Source organism: Chiloscyllium plagiosum, chromosome 17, assembly GCF_004010195.1.
Source record: "Chiloscyllium plagiosum isolate BGI_BamShark_2017 chromosome 17, ASM401019v2, whole genome shotgun sequence".
In the NCBI taxonomy this organism is placed as follows: domain Eukaryota; kingdom Metazoa; phylum Chordata; class Chondrichthyes; order Orectolobiformes; family Hemiscylliidae; genus Chiloscyllium; species Chiloscyllium plagiosum.
In genome coordinates this window covers 1,762,756-1,777,612 of record NC_057726.1, presented here as the reverse complement: position 1 = coordinate 1,777,612, position 14,857 = coordinate 1,762,756, and the positions used below count along the sequence as shown (strand labels likewise).

Genomic DNA, 14,857 nt, shown 5'->3' with positions numbered 1-14,857 from the left:
GCTTTGTAGAATTCTAAATATATCACATCCACCGGATCCCCAATACCCACTGGATCTCAATGTCCAATCTGCCTTCCAGCAAGATGTCAGTAGAGTACAACGCTCTGCTGGAGCTCCTCTGCTCCAGCTGTTCTTTATTGCTTTTTGTTTTAGTAGCCCCAGAGTAGCGTGAGGGGAAGCAAATCCCAGGGCAGCGCAACTTACCTTTATGCAGCTGAGTGCCAGCACGGAGTGGACTGGAGGCTTGGAGCAGAGCGGGACATTCGTTGAACTGGGGCCTGGCACAGGTGATCAGGCCATGTGCTGAGCTGCTATTTGAAATTCTTTACTGGATTATAATGTCAATTCTTAACTATGTTATAACTATCTTATTTCTAACTTATTTTTTATCTTATGCTGTGATAACAGAAACAAGATATTACATAAATACAAGATATACATAAATGATCTGGAAAAGGGCACTGTTGGTATGATCAGCAAGTTTGCAGATGACACGAAGACTGGTGGAGTAGCAGAAAGCATAGGGGACTATTAAGGAATACAGAAGAATACAGACAGACTGGAGAGTTGGGCGGAGAAGTGGCAGATGGAGTTCAATCCAGGCAAATGTGAGGTGATGCATTTTAGGAAGTCTACTTCTAGAGCGAATTATACAGTAAACGGAAGAGCCTTGGGAAAAGTTGATGAGCAGAGAGATCTGGGAGTGCAGGTCCATTGTATCCTGAAGGGTGCTGCACAGGTGGATAGTTGTCAAGAAGGCATATAGTATGCTTGCCTTCATCGGATGGGGTATTGAGTATAAGAGCTGGTTTGGCCGCATTTAGAATACTGTGTTCAGATCTGGTCGCCACATTACCAAAAGGATGTGGATGCTTTGGAGAGGATGCAGAGAAGGTTGACAAAGATGTTTTTTTGATTCGATTCCCTACAGTGTGGAAACAGGCCCTTCGGCCCAACAAGTCCACACCGATCCTCCAAAGAGTAACTCACCCAGACCCATTTCCCTCTGACTAATGCAGCTGACACTACGGGCAATTTCACATGGTCAATTCACCTAACCTGCACATCTTTGGTCTGTGGGAGGAAACCAGAGCACCCGGAGGAAACCTACACAGACATGGGGAGAATGTGCAAACTCCACACAGACAGTCATCCAAGGTTGGAATCGAACCTGCGACCCTGGTGCTGTGAGGCAGCAGTGCTAACCACTGAGCCACCATGCCGTGTTGCCTGGTATGGAAGGTGTGAGCCAAGAGCAGAGGTTCAGTAGGTTAGGATTGTTTTCATTAGCAAAAAGGAGATTGAGAAGGGACCTGAGTGAGGTCTACAAAATCAAAGGGTATAGACAGGGTAGATAGAGATAAGCTTTTTCCCAGGGTGAAGGATTCAATAATGAGAGGTCATGCTTTCAAGGTAAGTGGTGAAAGGTTAAAGGGGGATATTCGCAGCAAGTACTTTACACAGAGGGTGGTAGGTGCCTGGAACGTGTTGCCAGCAGAGGTAGTAGAGGCAGGCATTTAAGATGCATCTGGACAGATGCATGAGAAGGTGGACAGCAGAGGGATACAGATGCTTAGGAATTGGGCGTCAGGTGTAGACAGTGGATTTGGATCGGCTCAGGCCTGGAGGGTCAAAGGCCTATTCCTGGGCTGTAAAGTTTCTTTCTCCTTTGTTCTATATTAGTTTAGTATCTCTGCCGCTTCTGAATTCAGTATCATTACCTCGCATTTTTCGTCCTTTTAAGGGACAACATTTACTTTCACTATTTGCTTCCTTTTTTAAAAAATTAGATTCCCTACAGTGTGGAAACAGGCCCTTCGGCCCAACAAGTCTACATCGACCCTCCAAAGAGTAACCCACCCAGACCCATTTCCCTCTGACTAATGCACTTAACACTATGGACAATTTAACATGGCGAATTCACCTGACCTGTACATCCTTGGATTGTGGGAGGAAACCGGAGCACCCGGAGGAAACACACACAGACACGGGAAGAATGTGTATACTCCACACAGTCGCCCCGAGGCTGGAATCGGAATCGAACCCGGCTCCCTGGCACTGTGAGGCAGCAGTGTTAATCACAGAGCCGCCGTGCCGCTCTATTCATATTCCCATTCTGTGCAATCATTGTTTGAAGAACACTTTCTTGATATTGATCCTAAATGTACTGAACTCTGCTTGCTCTCCAAATTCAATTCAGTATTAATTTAGTTTTGCTTAATACCCTTATCTACTTTATTAACCATTTAGATATCCACATTTTAGCATTGAGAAATCCAGGTTTTCACAGTTCTCATAACATAGATACTGAAAGCTAGAGATTTTTCTCATCATCTTTTGAAGAGCTGAGCTGTTTCTTTAGTGGTTCAGTGACCAAAAGTGAATCCAGAATAGCAAGCTGACCAAAGCACTACATAGTGCGGCAGTGGTACTCAGGGGTTTGTACTTTACTATTAGGCTATATAAATCAACATTATAACAGATTTATTCACAGCTGCTCTCCAATGCTGAGTGTTTACTAAGATCATAAAAACATAAGAAATAGGAGCAGGAATAGGCCATCTGGTCCCTCCAGCCTGCTCCACCATTCAGTAAGATTGTGGCTGATCTTTTTGTGGACTCAGCTCCACTTACTGACCCGTTCACCATAACCCTTAACTTCTTTACTGTTCAAAAAATCTATCTACCTTTGCCTTAAAAACATTCCGCAAAGTAGCCTCAACTGCTTCACTGGGCAGGGAATTCCACAGATTCACAACCCATGGGTGAAGAAAGGTTGTGGATAAGGCCAAGCAAATAGCATGGAACCATAGGAATCTCAATCTGTATACTGACCATTGAAGATTGGCTTGTGGCAGACAGTAGTATAAAACTTTCCAGTCAATTTCTCAAATAGGACAGTGAGTTAAGGAAGCTCATTCAACTGTCTAATTTCATATACAAGGTAGACCCATTAAATCATGAAAGGAAATTTGTACACGCAGCTGCAATTCATATGTAGCATACATTTCATCTATGGTTTGGTTCGGCCACATTTGAAATAGTGCATACAGTTCTGGTTGCCACATTACCAAAACAATGTGGATGCTATGGAGAGGGTGGCACGGTGGCACAGTGGTTAGCACTGCTGCCTCACAGCGCCAGAGACCCGGGTTCAATTCCCGCCTCAGGCGACTGACTGTGTGGAGTTTGCACGTTCTCCCCGTGTCTGCGTGGGTTTCTTCCGGGTGCTCCGGTTTCCTCCTGCAGTCCAAAGATGTGCAGGTCAGGTGAATTGGCCATGCTAAATTGCCCGTAGTGTTAGGTAAGGGGTAAATGTAGGGGTATGGGTGGATTTCGCTTCGGCGGGTCGGTGTGGACTTGTTGGGCCGAAGGGCCTGTTTCTACACTGTAATCTAATTTCGAAGGGTGCAGAGAAGGTTCACCAAGATGTTACCTGGTATGGAGGGTGCTAGCTATGAGGAGTGGTTACATAGATTAGGATTATTTTCATTGGAGAGGAGGTGGTTGAGGGGGTCCTGAGGCCTATAAAATCATGACAGGTGTAGACAGGGTGGATAGCAAGAAGTTTTTTCCTCCAGAGTGGAGGACTCAATTACTAGGGGTCATGAGTTCAAAGTGAGAGGGGAAATGCTTAGGGGAGACATGGGTGTAAAGTTCTTTACGCAGAAGGTGGTGGTTGCCTGGAAACTGTTGCCAGCGGAGGTGGTAGTAGTGGGAACGATAGCGCCAGTTAAGATGTATCTAGACAAATGCATGAATGGGCAGGGAGCAAAGGGATACAGTTCCTTAGAAAATAGGCGGCGGGTTTAGATAGAGGATCTGGATCGGCGCAGACTTGGAGGGCCGAAGGACCTGTTCCTGTGCTGAAATATTCTTTGTTCTACACTTCAGAAATATTCATGGATTAGGAAATTTGGTGTCACTACATCAAAGACACATTTCTCATAGAACCAAACAAAGGTCTTTGTGAGTGCGCGACCTATTGGGGATCCCATTGCAAGGCATTTCTTTGGACATACATAGTGAAATTAAAATGGAACTGAATTACATGAGTTGTTGAATCCTAATTCATGTAATAGTGGTGGGACAAAATCACCATGACATAGTGCTGTAGTACATATTCTACGGCTTCCTTCAGTAGTAGATTGGTGAATGTGCTGGCAATGTCAAAATGAACATATAGACAGAGTATTGTTACGGTCTTGCAAATACGGAGGAACACCTCCTGTGTTCAAACTTGCTTAAGCAGAAAATTGTGTGGCCAACTGTGCAGAGAAATCAGACAGAACTATATACTGGGAGAAAATGAGGACTGCAGATGCTGGAGATTAGAGTCAAGAGTGTGGTGCTGGAAAAGCACAGCAGGTCAGGCAGCATCAGAGGAGCAGGAGAATTGACGATTCAGGCATAAGCCTTTCATCAGGAATTCTAAAGAAGAACTATATACTGCAAACATACCCTCACTGGTCAGCATACACATTGAGATTTCTACACTGTCATGTTCTACAAGACTGACTTTAAACAATCTTTCATTAGGGGCCAAGCCGTTAGCTCACCTTGCAAATGTGACGCTAAAGCAAGGTGCCTGCAAGATAATGGCAACTTCAACCAGATAATTTCTAATTATATATTGTACAAGCTCATGAAATGTTCTGAGATGGTTACTCTTGGTCCTGAAAAATGCTCAGTCGAACTCAGATTATGAGGGTTGGATATCTCAAAAGCTTGAGCAATAGCTGAATCTAACTTTTTCATGCTACTACTATGTAATAGCAACACAAACGATGTTTGCTATTAACAGGATGAAGTTGTCAAGTCAAAACAACATTGCGTCTATCATACATAACATTGCGTATGAATTCTACTGCTGGTGTGATGTCAGGCACACAGGCAATATGACCCAAAGACTGGCAGATAGTATCAAACAAAACATCCCTTTGGCTGTCCACAACAAGCAAGATACTGACCATTCTCAACCAGCCTAAACTTGGAAACTTGCAGGGAAGTGTCCAACATTAGATTTTGCAATTGGACAATATTTACTGAACAATCCTGCATATACAAAGAATTACAATGGCAACTAATTTAGGATTGTTAGATAGGTTAGCACTGTGGTGTAGCTGCATGTACTGGTAGATACATACATTTGTGTACAGAGCCCTGATCTTTGCAGATAGAAAGAACATAGTACACACATAATGCCTGATTCAACCGAACACCAATCAACCTGCCGGGCTGAAAACGTAAACAAAGCTGGCACTTAATGCAATCCTCATTATTTATTGAATTCTCTGTAGCAACACTTTTGTCAGTCAGAGTCCAATTGCAAACCAATATCAATCACTATCTTGTCTTAAAGTATAAATGCCACTTTACCCTGAATTGATACTCTTGTGAATTGTCCTCATTATTCTCAGATTAAAAAAATCTTTTGACAAACTGTCCTTTCTTCTGCAATATTTAAAGTGAACATATTTAAGGCTGAGATAAAGAGAAACTCTTGGTTTCTCAGGAAATGAAGGCATCTGGAGCACACAAGAAAGTGGTCTTAACATGATCACCCTGGTTGTATTGAAGAGCAGGATCAAGGTGCCATATGGTTCTACTTCTAATTTTTACCTATGACGTTCATTATGGTCACATTAGCTCATTGTTGGACCTATGCAATTCACCCCCACTTGCCTATTCTTCATTTCCATCATATTCAATATCATTGTTATCACTTTTACTGCTAATTTAGCAGCATCCAGTTTTCTGGTGAGATTAAATGCAACGAGATGCAATACTCGTCTATCTGCAAAGATTCTTTTTTCAGATCCTAAAATTAGCTCTCCTTTAGTCATGTATTTTTATGGCTGATTACCCTTGCTCTTTTCCATAAGTATTCTGATTTCATCATTATTCACCAATACTTTCCACTGCATTTGTTCTATTTCATCTTCCAGCAATAGATCAGTAGTTTCCTTCCTTGTCAAGCATGCTCTTGTGCATATTTCAGGAATGCCCTTAAAACTGTTACTGTCTGAACATACATGAAGTCATTGGGAGGCCCCCAGCTTCACAAAAGTTCTCAAATCATAAAAGATTAATTTGCTCCATTAAGAGAACTTATTGCCTAATTACATGCAGCGTTAAAAACTCATTTCAGAAGAAAGTGGAACTAAACACTTCCTCATATGCACATTATTCTCAACAATAGATATTTCATATTGCAATATTTGTCTTTATCTGAAAATAGATGAGGAAGTTGCAGTGGAACCATAAGTTCTCCCTACTCACTTTGAGTGATTTGATTACAAATCCTTCTGAATGGAAAATAACTTAATAGCAATAATGTTATAACCTAAATTTGACCTCCAAATAATTACACCCAATTGCCTCTTTAATCGCACTCTAAGTTGTAGTAAAATCTTGTAGGTCAGCTTCACTTGTGGACACTGGGAGATGAATCTGTCAGGTGGGTACAGCTAGAGACCGCTGACTTCACTCCTGAAAAAAGGCACTCAACGAAGGCAGATGTTAGACACTGCTCATATCCCATTATCAGTGGCCAATCATTTGGTAAGTACATTCAGTTCTCTCTCAAAAACAAATCATGATATTTTACACTCTACTTCTGGGGCTGGGAAGAATGCAAAGGTTAATCTGTTGAACTAACTGCAAATTAAAAACTGTACAGAGCAGACGCATTTGTATTTATGCTGATTCATGTTGATAAAATAGGATTCTGAATCCCACCTTGATCTGCTGCCAGAATAAGAACTGTGTCTGGAGGAATGGCTGGAATAGGAGCTGTAAGAGGATGATCTTGAATGCGACCTTGAACGTGACCTGGATGATCCAGACCCTGAATAGGAAGAAGAACGAGAAGACGACCTGAAAAAGATAATTTAAAAAATGACGTTGTTGACTTAAAAACACCATAGGTAGCTTGATAAGCACATAGCTTAACCAAAAGTCCCTCAATTCAGGACTGGTCCCACCAGACTGGAAAACTGCAATTATAATACTCTCTTCAGGAAGAGGGCAGATAGAAAGCAGAAAACAATTGGTCTGTTAGTCAAATATCTGTCACTGGAAACATGTTACAATCCATTATTAAGAAAGTAATCACAGGGCATTTAGAAAACCAAAACATCATCAGTGAGAGTCAACATAATTTCGTGAAAGGGAATTCTTAATCAACTACTTTAATCTCGTTCTTTGGGGATCTAATGAAAAGGGAAGTACTAATACATGCAAGCTATCTGCATTTCCAAAATTCTATAAGAACATAGAACAATACAGCACAGAACAGGCCTTTCGGCCCACATAAGGTGCCACATAAAAGACTACTATACAAAATAAGAGGTCATGGTGTTGAAGGAGGTAATATTTAAGCATGAAGAGAGGATTGACTAACAGGAGACAGAATGAATAAATGAGTTGTTTCCAGGTAGGTAAACCTTAACTAGGGAACTGCCAAAGCAATCAGTGCTGGAGCCTCATGGATGAATGGGCAGACTGCGTAGTAACCAAATTTGCTGATACATATATAGTAGGAAGGCAAGTCATGAAGAGGATGCAGAACATCTACAATCATATATATAATTATATGAGAAATGATGGAATATGTGAGGGTCACCATTTTAGTGGAAGAACAGTAAAGTATCTAGGGCAAAGTAGCCTGTTAATTAAGGAGTCAATTGTTGTTTCTTGACTGTCGCTAGTTCAGAATGCTCGAACAGCATTCCTAACAACATCATGGTTGTACCTAACAATTGCAGTGTTCCAAGAAAGCAGTTCACCACCACCTTCTTGACTGCAATTAAAAATGTGCAGAAAACACAGACCTAGTTAACAACATCCACATCCCATGAATGAATTAAAAGAAAAATTCTGAGGGGGCCTGATCACAAGTTATAGGAGGATGTTTCCTCTCATGGTGAAATCTAGAATTAAGGGAGGTTCAGATAGCAGTAGAGGCTGGGTTACTAAATATATTCAAGGTTGAGAGAGATAGGATTTTGTTTTGCAAGAAAGTTAAGGATTCTGGGGGTGAGGAGGAAGGTAGTGGGATTAATTCCATAATCAGATCAACCATGAATTTATCAAATGGTGAAGCAGATACTATGAGCTTAATAGCCTTTTCCTGTTCTTATTTCCTATGGTCTTATTAAAGTTTTTCAGGCCTGTTCTTTGATTCAAATGCCTGCTGAGGCAACCAACATGGAACATATCTAATCACATCAGCACAATGAATAAAGCAAAATTTCCTCCTTCCCTAACGGGAAATATTCAAAACAGCTATTGAATGCAGACCACATAAATTGGGAAAATCAAGTTGGCTGAAGTAGCAATTAGGAACAAAAAAAGTCACAGAATGTACCTGGGACAGTTTCCTAGAGCGTATTGTGGATGCAAGCAGAGATCCAGCTATTTCAGATATGGTCCTGTATAATGAGTTGATTTAACAAACAATCTCATTAAAAGATTCCCCAAGGAACAGTGACGATAATATGGTAGAATTTAGCATTCATTTCAGAGTGAGAAAGTTGGGTTGGAAACAACTGTGCTAAAGACAAGGCTGGATGGTCTTTACTTTAATGCTTGGAGTGTAATTCCTATGACTGATGTGGATCGACACATGGAAATATTGTTGCCATCGCACAAACATAGTCGAGGGAAGAGCTGGACTGGCAACTCAGTATTCTGGGGCATAGGATCCTTAAGTGAAACAGAAGAGGGTGTAAAAAGGGTAGTGGTGTAGCACTATTGATAAAGGAGCCAATCACTGCAATAAGAAGAGGTGATATCTTGGAGGGATCCTCAAACGAGGCTTTGTGGTAGAACTTAGGAATGTTAGGAGGGCAACCACTTTACTGGGAGTGTATTACAGGCCCCCCCCAAAGAATCAGCAGGAAATAGAGCAGCAAATATGTAGGCAGTTCACAGAGGTGTGTAAGAGTAATAATCAGGTAATAATACCAGGGATTTCAACTTTCCCAACATAAACTGGGATAAATTCTCAACATAGTGCTAAGGGTCGAGAGAGCGCGGATTGCTTGAATATATACTGGGAGTTTTTGTATCAATGTGTAGAAGACTCAATGGGGAGATCCAGTGCTGGGTCTGGTTCTGTGGAGAGAAACCAGACGAGTGTTCAATGTGGCAGTGGGGGAACATTTTAGTGATAGCGATTACAACACGGTTGAAGGAAATGTAGAAGAAATAAAGTTTTTAAAAATTCATTTGTGGGACGTGGACATTGTTTGCTGGCCAGCATTCATTACGCGCCCTTCGCTGCCCTTGGGAAGGTAATGGTGAGCTGCCTTCTTGAACTTCTGCAGTCCACCAGCTGTGGGTTGAACCACAATGCCATGACGGAGGGAATTCCAGCTTATTGATCCAGCAGCAGTGAAAGAACGACAATATATTTCCAAGTCAGGATAGTGAATGGCTTGGAAGGGAACTTGAAGGTATCGATGTTTTTGTAGTGAATCTTATAGATGGTACACGCTGCTGCTACTGGTGGAGGAGGGAGTGCATGCTAATGGATGTAGTGCCAGTCAAACAGGTTGCTTTGCTCTGGATGGCGTCAAGCTTCTTCAGCTACACTCATCAAGGCAAAACTTCTGATTTGTGCCTTGTAGATGGTGGAAAGCTTTGAGGAGTCAGGTGGTGAGTTATTTGCTGCAGTATTCCTAATCTCTGACTGGCTCTTGCAGCCTCTACACTTATGTGGTGAGTCCAGTTAAATTTCTGGTCAATGAAAACCCCCAGGATGCTGATAATGAGGGATTCAGCAATGGTAACACTGTTGAATGCCAATGGATGGTGGTTGGATCATCTCTTATTGGTGATGGTTGTAGCCTGGCATTTGTGTGGCTCACATATTACTTGTCACTTGTGAGGCCAAACTTGCAAACTGTCCAGATCTTGTTGCAGCTGAACATGAACTGCTTCGCAAATGGTGCTGAACATGTGCAATCATCGATGAACATCCTCAAATCTCAATTCCCTGAGTTCAGAGAAGCCTGGGTGTCTAGGACAATTCAGAACTGGATGAGGAAGGCTTTAGTAAGTCCAAAAGGAATAATTCAGCTTTGACACTAGAGAATACAGGAAGTGCAGGAGGGAGTTTAAGAAATCAACCGGAAGAGCATAAAGGAAGCATGAAAAAGAACATGCAAATAGGGTTAAGGCAAATCCGAAGATATTTTATAAATACATAAAAGATAGGTTAACATGGGAAAGAGTAGGGCCCATTAGGGACTGAGGGGTCCACGTATGTGAAGCCGCAGTATATTGGAAGAGCATTGAATGAATAATTCTCTTCAGTCTTCACTGTGGAAAAGGGGGATGTAGATATGGAATTCAGGAAAAGGGACTATGAAGTACTTACACAGCTTGACATAGGAAAGGGGGAGATATTGGAGGTTTTGTTAGGCGAAAAAACAGACAAGTCCTCTGACATAAATTTGAATTCCTTTCTGACCATGGAGGAAGTGCTGAAGGATGGCTAATGTGGTTCCACTTTTTAAGAAGGGTAGTAAAGATGAACCAGGAAGTTGCAGACCGGTGAATTTCATGTCAGCAGTTGTGAAAACTATTGGAGAAAATTCTGATGGAGTGAATTAACACCCACTTGGAAAAACAAAGGTTAATTTGGGACAGTCATAGAACATTACAGCACAGTACAGGCCCTTCAGCCCTCAATGTTGCACTGACTTATGAAACCAAACTAACCCTACGCTATTCCAATATCATACATATGTTTATCCAATGACCATTTAAATGCCCTTAGTGTTGGCAAGTCCACTACTGTTGCAGGCAGGGAGTTCCAAGCCCTTACTACTCTCGGAGTAAAGAACTTTCCTCTGATATTGCTGTGGTTTTTTAGGAATGACCAGGAGATGCAGATAATTCCTCAAGATGATAAGCCTTTATTGCAAACAAAAGCTGTGTCCATCAGAGTAGTCAACCCTGAAAGCCCGTGAACAGCGGGAGTACTCTAATGCTTATGTTGTTCTAAAAGCCACGCCCTGTTATATTTGCCTAACCAATCACAATAAGCCTATATTATATACCAGGTGAAAGTGGACATTGCAGATGCTGCCTCACAATGCCAGGGAGCCGGGTTAGATTCCAGCCTCGGGTGACTGTTTGTGTGGAGTTTGCACATTCTGTATTGGTTTCCTCCCACATGTGCAGGTCAGGTGAATTAGCCATGCTAAATTGCCCATAGCGTTGGTACATGAATCAGAGGGAAATGGGTCTGGGTGGGTTACTCTTTGGAGGGTCGGTGTGGACTGGTTGGGCTGAAGGGCCTGTTTCCACACTGGAGAGAATCTAGTCTAATCTAATCTAATCATCACCTTCTCTACTAATCAAAGGTGGTGGCAGACAATTGTATATAATGGGGAGGGAGTCCCCCTGAGAAATCCTCAATCCTGGCTCTGGGCCTCATGAAGTCTCATGGATTAAGCTGGGAAACTTGCTGTTGATTACCATTTACAGTCCTTCCTTGGCTGACTTATTCCTCCAACACTTTAAAGCAACACTGAGGGTGGCAAGGATGCGGTAAGTATGCTGGGTGGGGACTTTCAATGTCCCAATGGCTTGGCAGCAGCACTACTGATCGAGTTAGTCAGATACTAAAGGACATAGCTGAGAAAAGTGAGAAAGGTGAGAAAATTCATAAAACCAAAGTACAAAGGAATGTGGGAGTGCTTGTCCAGGATAATTTAGGTAAAGGGGCAGTAATTTAGGTAAAGGGGCAGTACAGAGAGATCTGGGTGTTCTTGTACACCAGTCAATGAAGGCCAGCATGCAGGTACAGCAGGTAGTGAAGAAGGCTAATAGCATGCTGGCCTTCATAACAAGAGAAATTGAGTATAGAAGCAAAGAGGTGCTTCTGCAGCTGCACAGGGCCCTGGTGAGACCACACCTGGAGTACTGTGGGTAGTTCTGGGCTCCAAATTTGAGGAAAGACATTCTGGCTATTGAGGGAGTGCAGTGCAAGTTCACAAGGTCAATTCCTGGAATGGCGGGACTACCTTACACTGAAAGACTGAAGCGACTGGGCTTGTATACCCTTGAGTTTCGAAGATTGAGAGGGGATCTGATTGAGACACATAAGATTATGAAAGGGTTGGACACTCTGGCAGCAGGAAACATGTTTCCGCTGATGGGTGAGTGCCGAACCAGAGGACACAGTTTAAAAATATGGGGTAGACCATTTAGGACAGAGATGAGGAGAAACTTCTTCACCCAGAGAATGGTGGCTGTGTGGAATGCTCTGCCCCAGAGAGCAGTGGAGGCCCAGTCTCTGGGTTCATTTAAGAAAGAGTTGGATAGAGCTCTCAAAGATCGTGGAATAAAGGGTTATGGAGATAAGGCAGGAAGAGGATACTGATCAGGAATGATCAGCCATGATTATATTGAATGGCAGTGCAGGCTCGAAGGGCTGAATGGCCTACTCCTGCACCTATTGTCTATTGATTCTCCAAAGGCTGACTTGCAGGTTGAGTCTGTGGTTAAGAAAGTAAATGTAATGTTGTCATGTATCTCAAGAGGGTTGGAATGTAAAAGCAACAATGTGCTACTGAGACTTCATAAAGCTCTGATTAGGCCCCATTTCAAATACTATGCCCAGTTTTGGCCCCACACCTCAGGAAGCACTGCAGAGATTCACATGGATGATCCCTGGAATGGTAGGCCTAGCATACGATGAACAGCTGAGGATCCTGGGATTGTATTCATTAGAGTTTAGAAGGTTGAGGGGCGATGTAATAGAAACTTATAAGTTAATGCATGGCTTAGAAAGGGTGGATGCTGGGAATTTGTTTCCATCAGGCAGGGAGACTAGGAACTGTGGGCACAGCCTTAGAATTAGAAAGGGTCAATTTAGAACGGAAATGAGGAGACATTCCTTCAGCCAGAGAGTGGTGGGCCTGTAGAATTCATTGCCACGGAGTGTTGTGGAGGCCGGTACGTTAAATGTCTTCAAGGCAGAGATTGATTAATTCTTAATTTAGCAAGAAATTAAGGGATACTGCGAGAGCGTGGGTAAGTGGTGTTGAAATGCCCATCAGTCATGATTGAAGAGCAGAGTGGATTCGATGGACCGAATGACATTACTTCCACTCCTATGCCTTATAGCTGCTAGACTGGGTCTGCAGCAGGTGCTGAGGGAATGAACACGTGGGAAAAGCATACATGACCTCATCATTAGCAATCTACCAGCTGCAGATATATCTGTTTGAGACAGAATTGATAACAGGGCACTAGTGCAACAAAGTCCCATCATAATACAGAGAATATCCTCCATTGTGTTGTGTGGCACCATCACAAAATAGCTAAATGGAATCATTTTCAAATTTAGTAATACAAAACTAGGCATCCATGAGGTGTTTTGGGCCATCAATAGCAGCAGAATTGTACACCATCACAATCTGCAACCTCGTGGTACCACCATTCAATTATTACCACCAAGCTAGGGGATCAGGAGTGCCATGGAATTCTCCCCCAATTGCTTAGATGGGTGTAACTCCAACAACGTTCAAAAAGCTTGACATCATCCAGGACAAAGCAGCCCGCTTGACTATCACCTCATCCAAAACGTTCATTCCCTCCACCACCAACATTCAGATGCAGCAGTGCTTCAAAAGAAATTCATCAGAAATGGTACACAGCATCTTCCAAACCTACTACTACTTTTCAGAAGGACAAGGACAGCAGATACATGGGAAGGGCAGCATATGTAAGTTTGCCCGCAAAGCATGTCCAGGAGCAGGTGCTGATGTAATGCAATACTTTATGTAGAAAAAATGGAAATGAGCCAGGCCTCATTGATGTTTCAATCATTGAACTTTAATCAGGTTGTAAATTTTGCTTCTTTTTTCAATAAGCCATATAAGCTATTCAAAGCAAGCCAATTCTGCACATCCTTAGTTAAGCTACATACTGAGGAAGGTGCATAAGATCAAAGGAAGCTTGTGTACAGGAGAAGTGGCAGACTTGTACTGGTATATGGTCACTAGTTCAGTTGGTGGATGGGAATAGCTGGAAAGGGAAAATTATAAATTATATATCAAACGTCATTGGGTGCTACAGCATTTTTCATCCTTTCCCCATTCCTGGTTTAAGACTAGAACAGCACATTCCAGCTGCTCTGTTCAAGAATTATTAGAATTTAATCTCTTGTCATTTGCACAGTCATATGCTCTAGGGTGTGGGGGAAATAGCGATCTTTATTTTGGTCCTCATGGAGGCTTAACATCAGCAATTTTAAAAAAATGCATTGATATAGTTCTTGTCATGATCTCAGGGAATGCTTCCACACAACTGATGGGTATTGCAAGTTTAGAACATAGAACAGGGATGGTAAGTTTCCTCTTAAAGACTTACATTGTGAACAGGCAGAGCAAAGGCTCGGCAGGAGTGGACCCAGACAGGGGGGGTTGCTGGGCATGTGATCTGTGGATAAAACCCAAGACACTCCACGTGTAGTGTCTCCCACTCATCCTCCTCCTCTAATAATAAAAAAAAAAGACCCTATGAGGAGAGTTGGTCAGGCTTTTGTTTTTTTTTTATTTATTCAGTCTAGCTTGGTATTTTAAAGCAGAGGGGATGGAGGCTAGGGCAGTTGCATGCTCCTCTTACAGGATGTGGGAGGTAAGGGTCACCACTGGTGTCCCTGCTGACTTCACAGCAAGAAGTGCACCCAACTCCAGCTCCTCACAGGCCGTGTTAGGGAATTGGAGATGGAGCTGGATGAACTTTGGATCATTCCGGAGGCTGAAGAGGTGATAGAGACGAGTTATAGGGAAGTCACACCTAAGTTACAGGACAAAGGTAGCTGGGCGACTGT

The 14,857-nt window shown here is 42.6% G+C and overlaps 1 protein-coding gene across 1 annotated transcript in view; it reads right to left on the bottom strand.

Moving 5' to 3' along the window:
* zc3h18 (zinc finger CCCH-type containing 18) overlaps positions 1 to 14,857 on the bottom strand; it is a 222,396-nt gene that overhangs the window by 58,038 nt on the left and 149,501 nt on the right. The window contains exon 12 of the mRNA XM_043707500.1: positions 6,662 to 6,879. Within this exon, the coding sequence (XP_043563435.1) occupies positions 6,662 to 6,879 (218 nt within the window). The remainder of the gene's footprint in view (positions 1 to 6,661; positions 6,880 to 14,857) is intronic.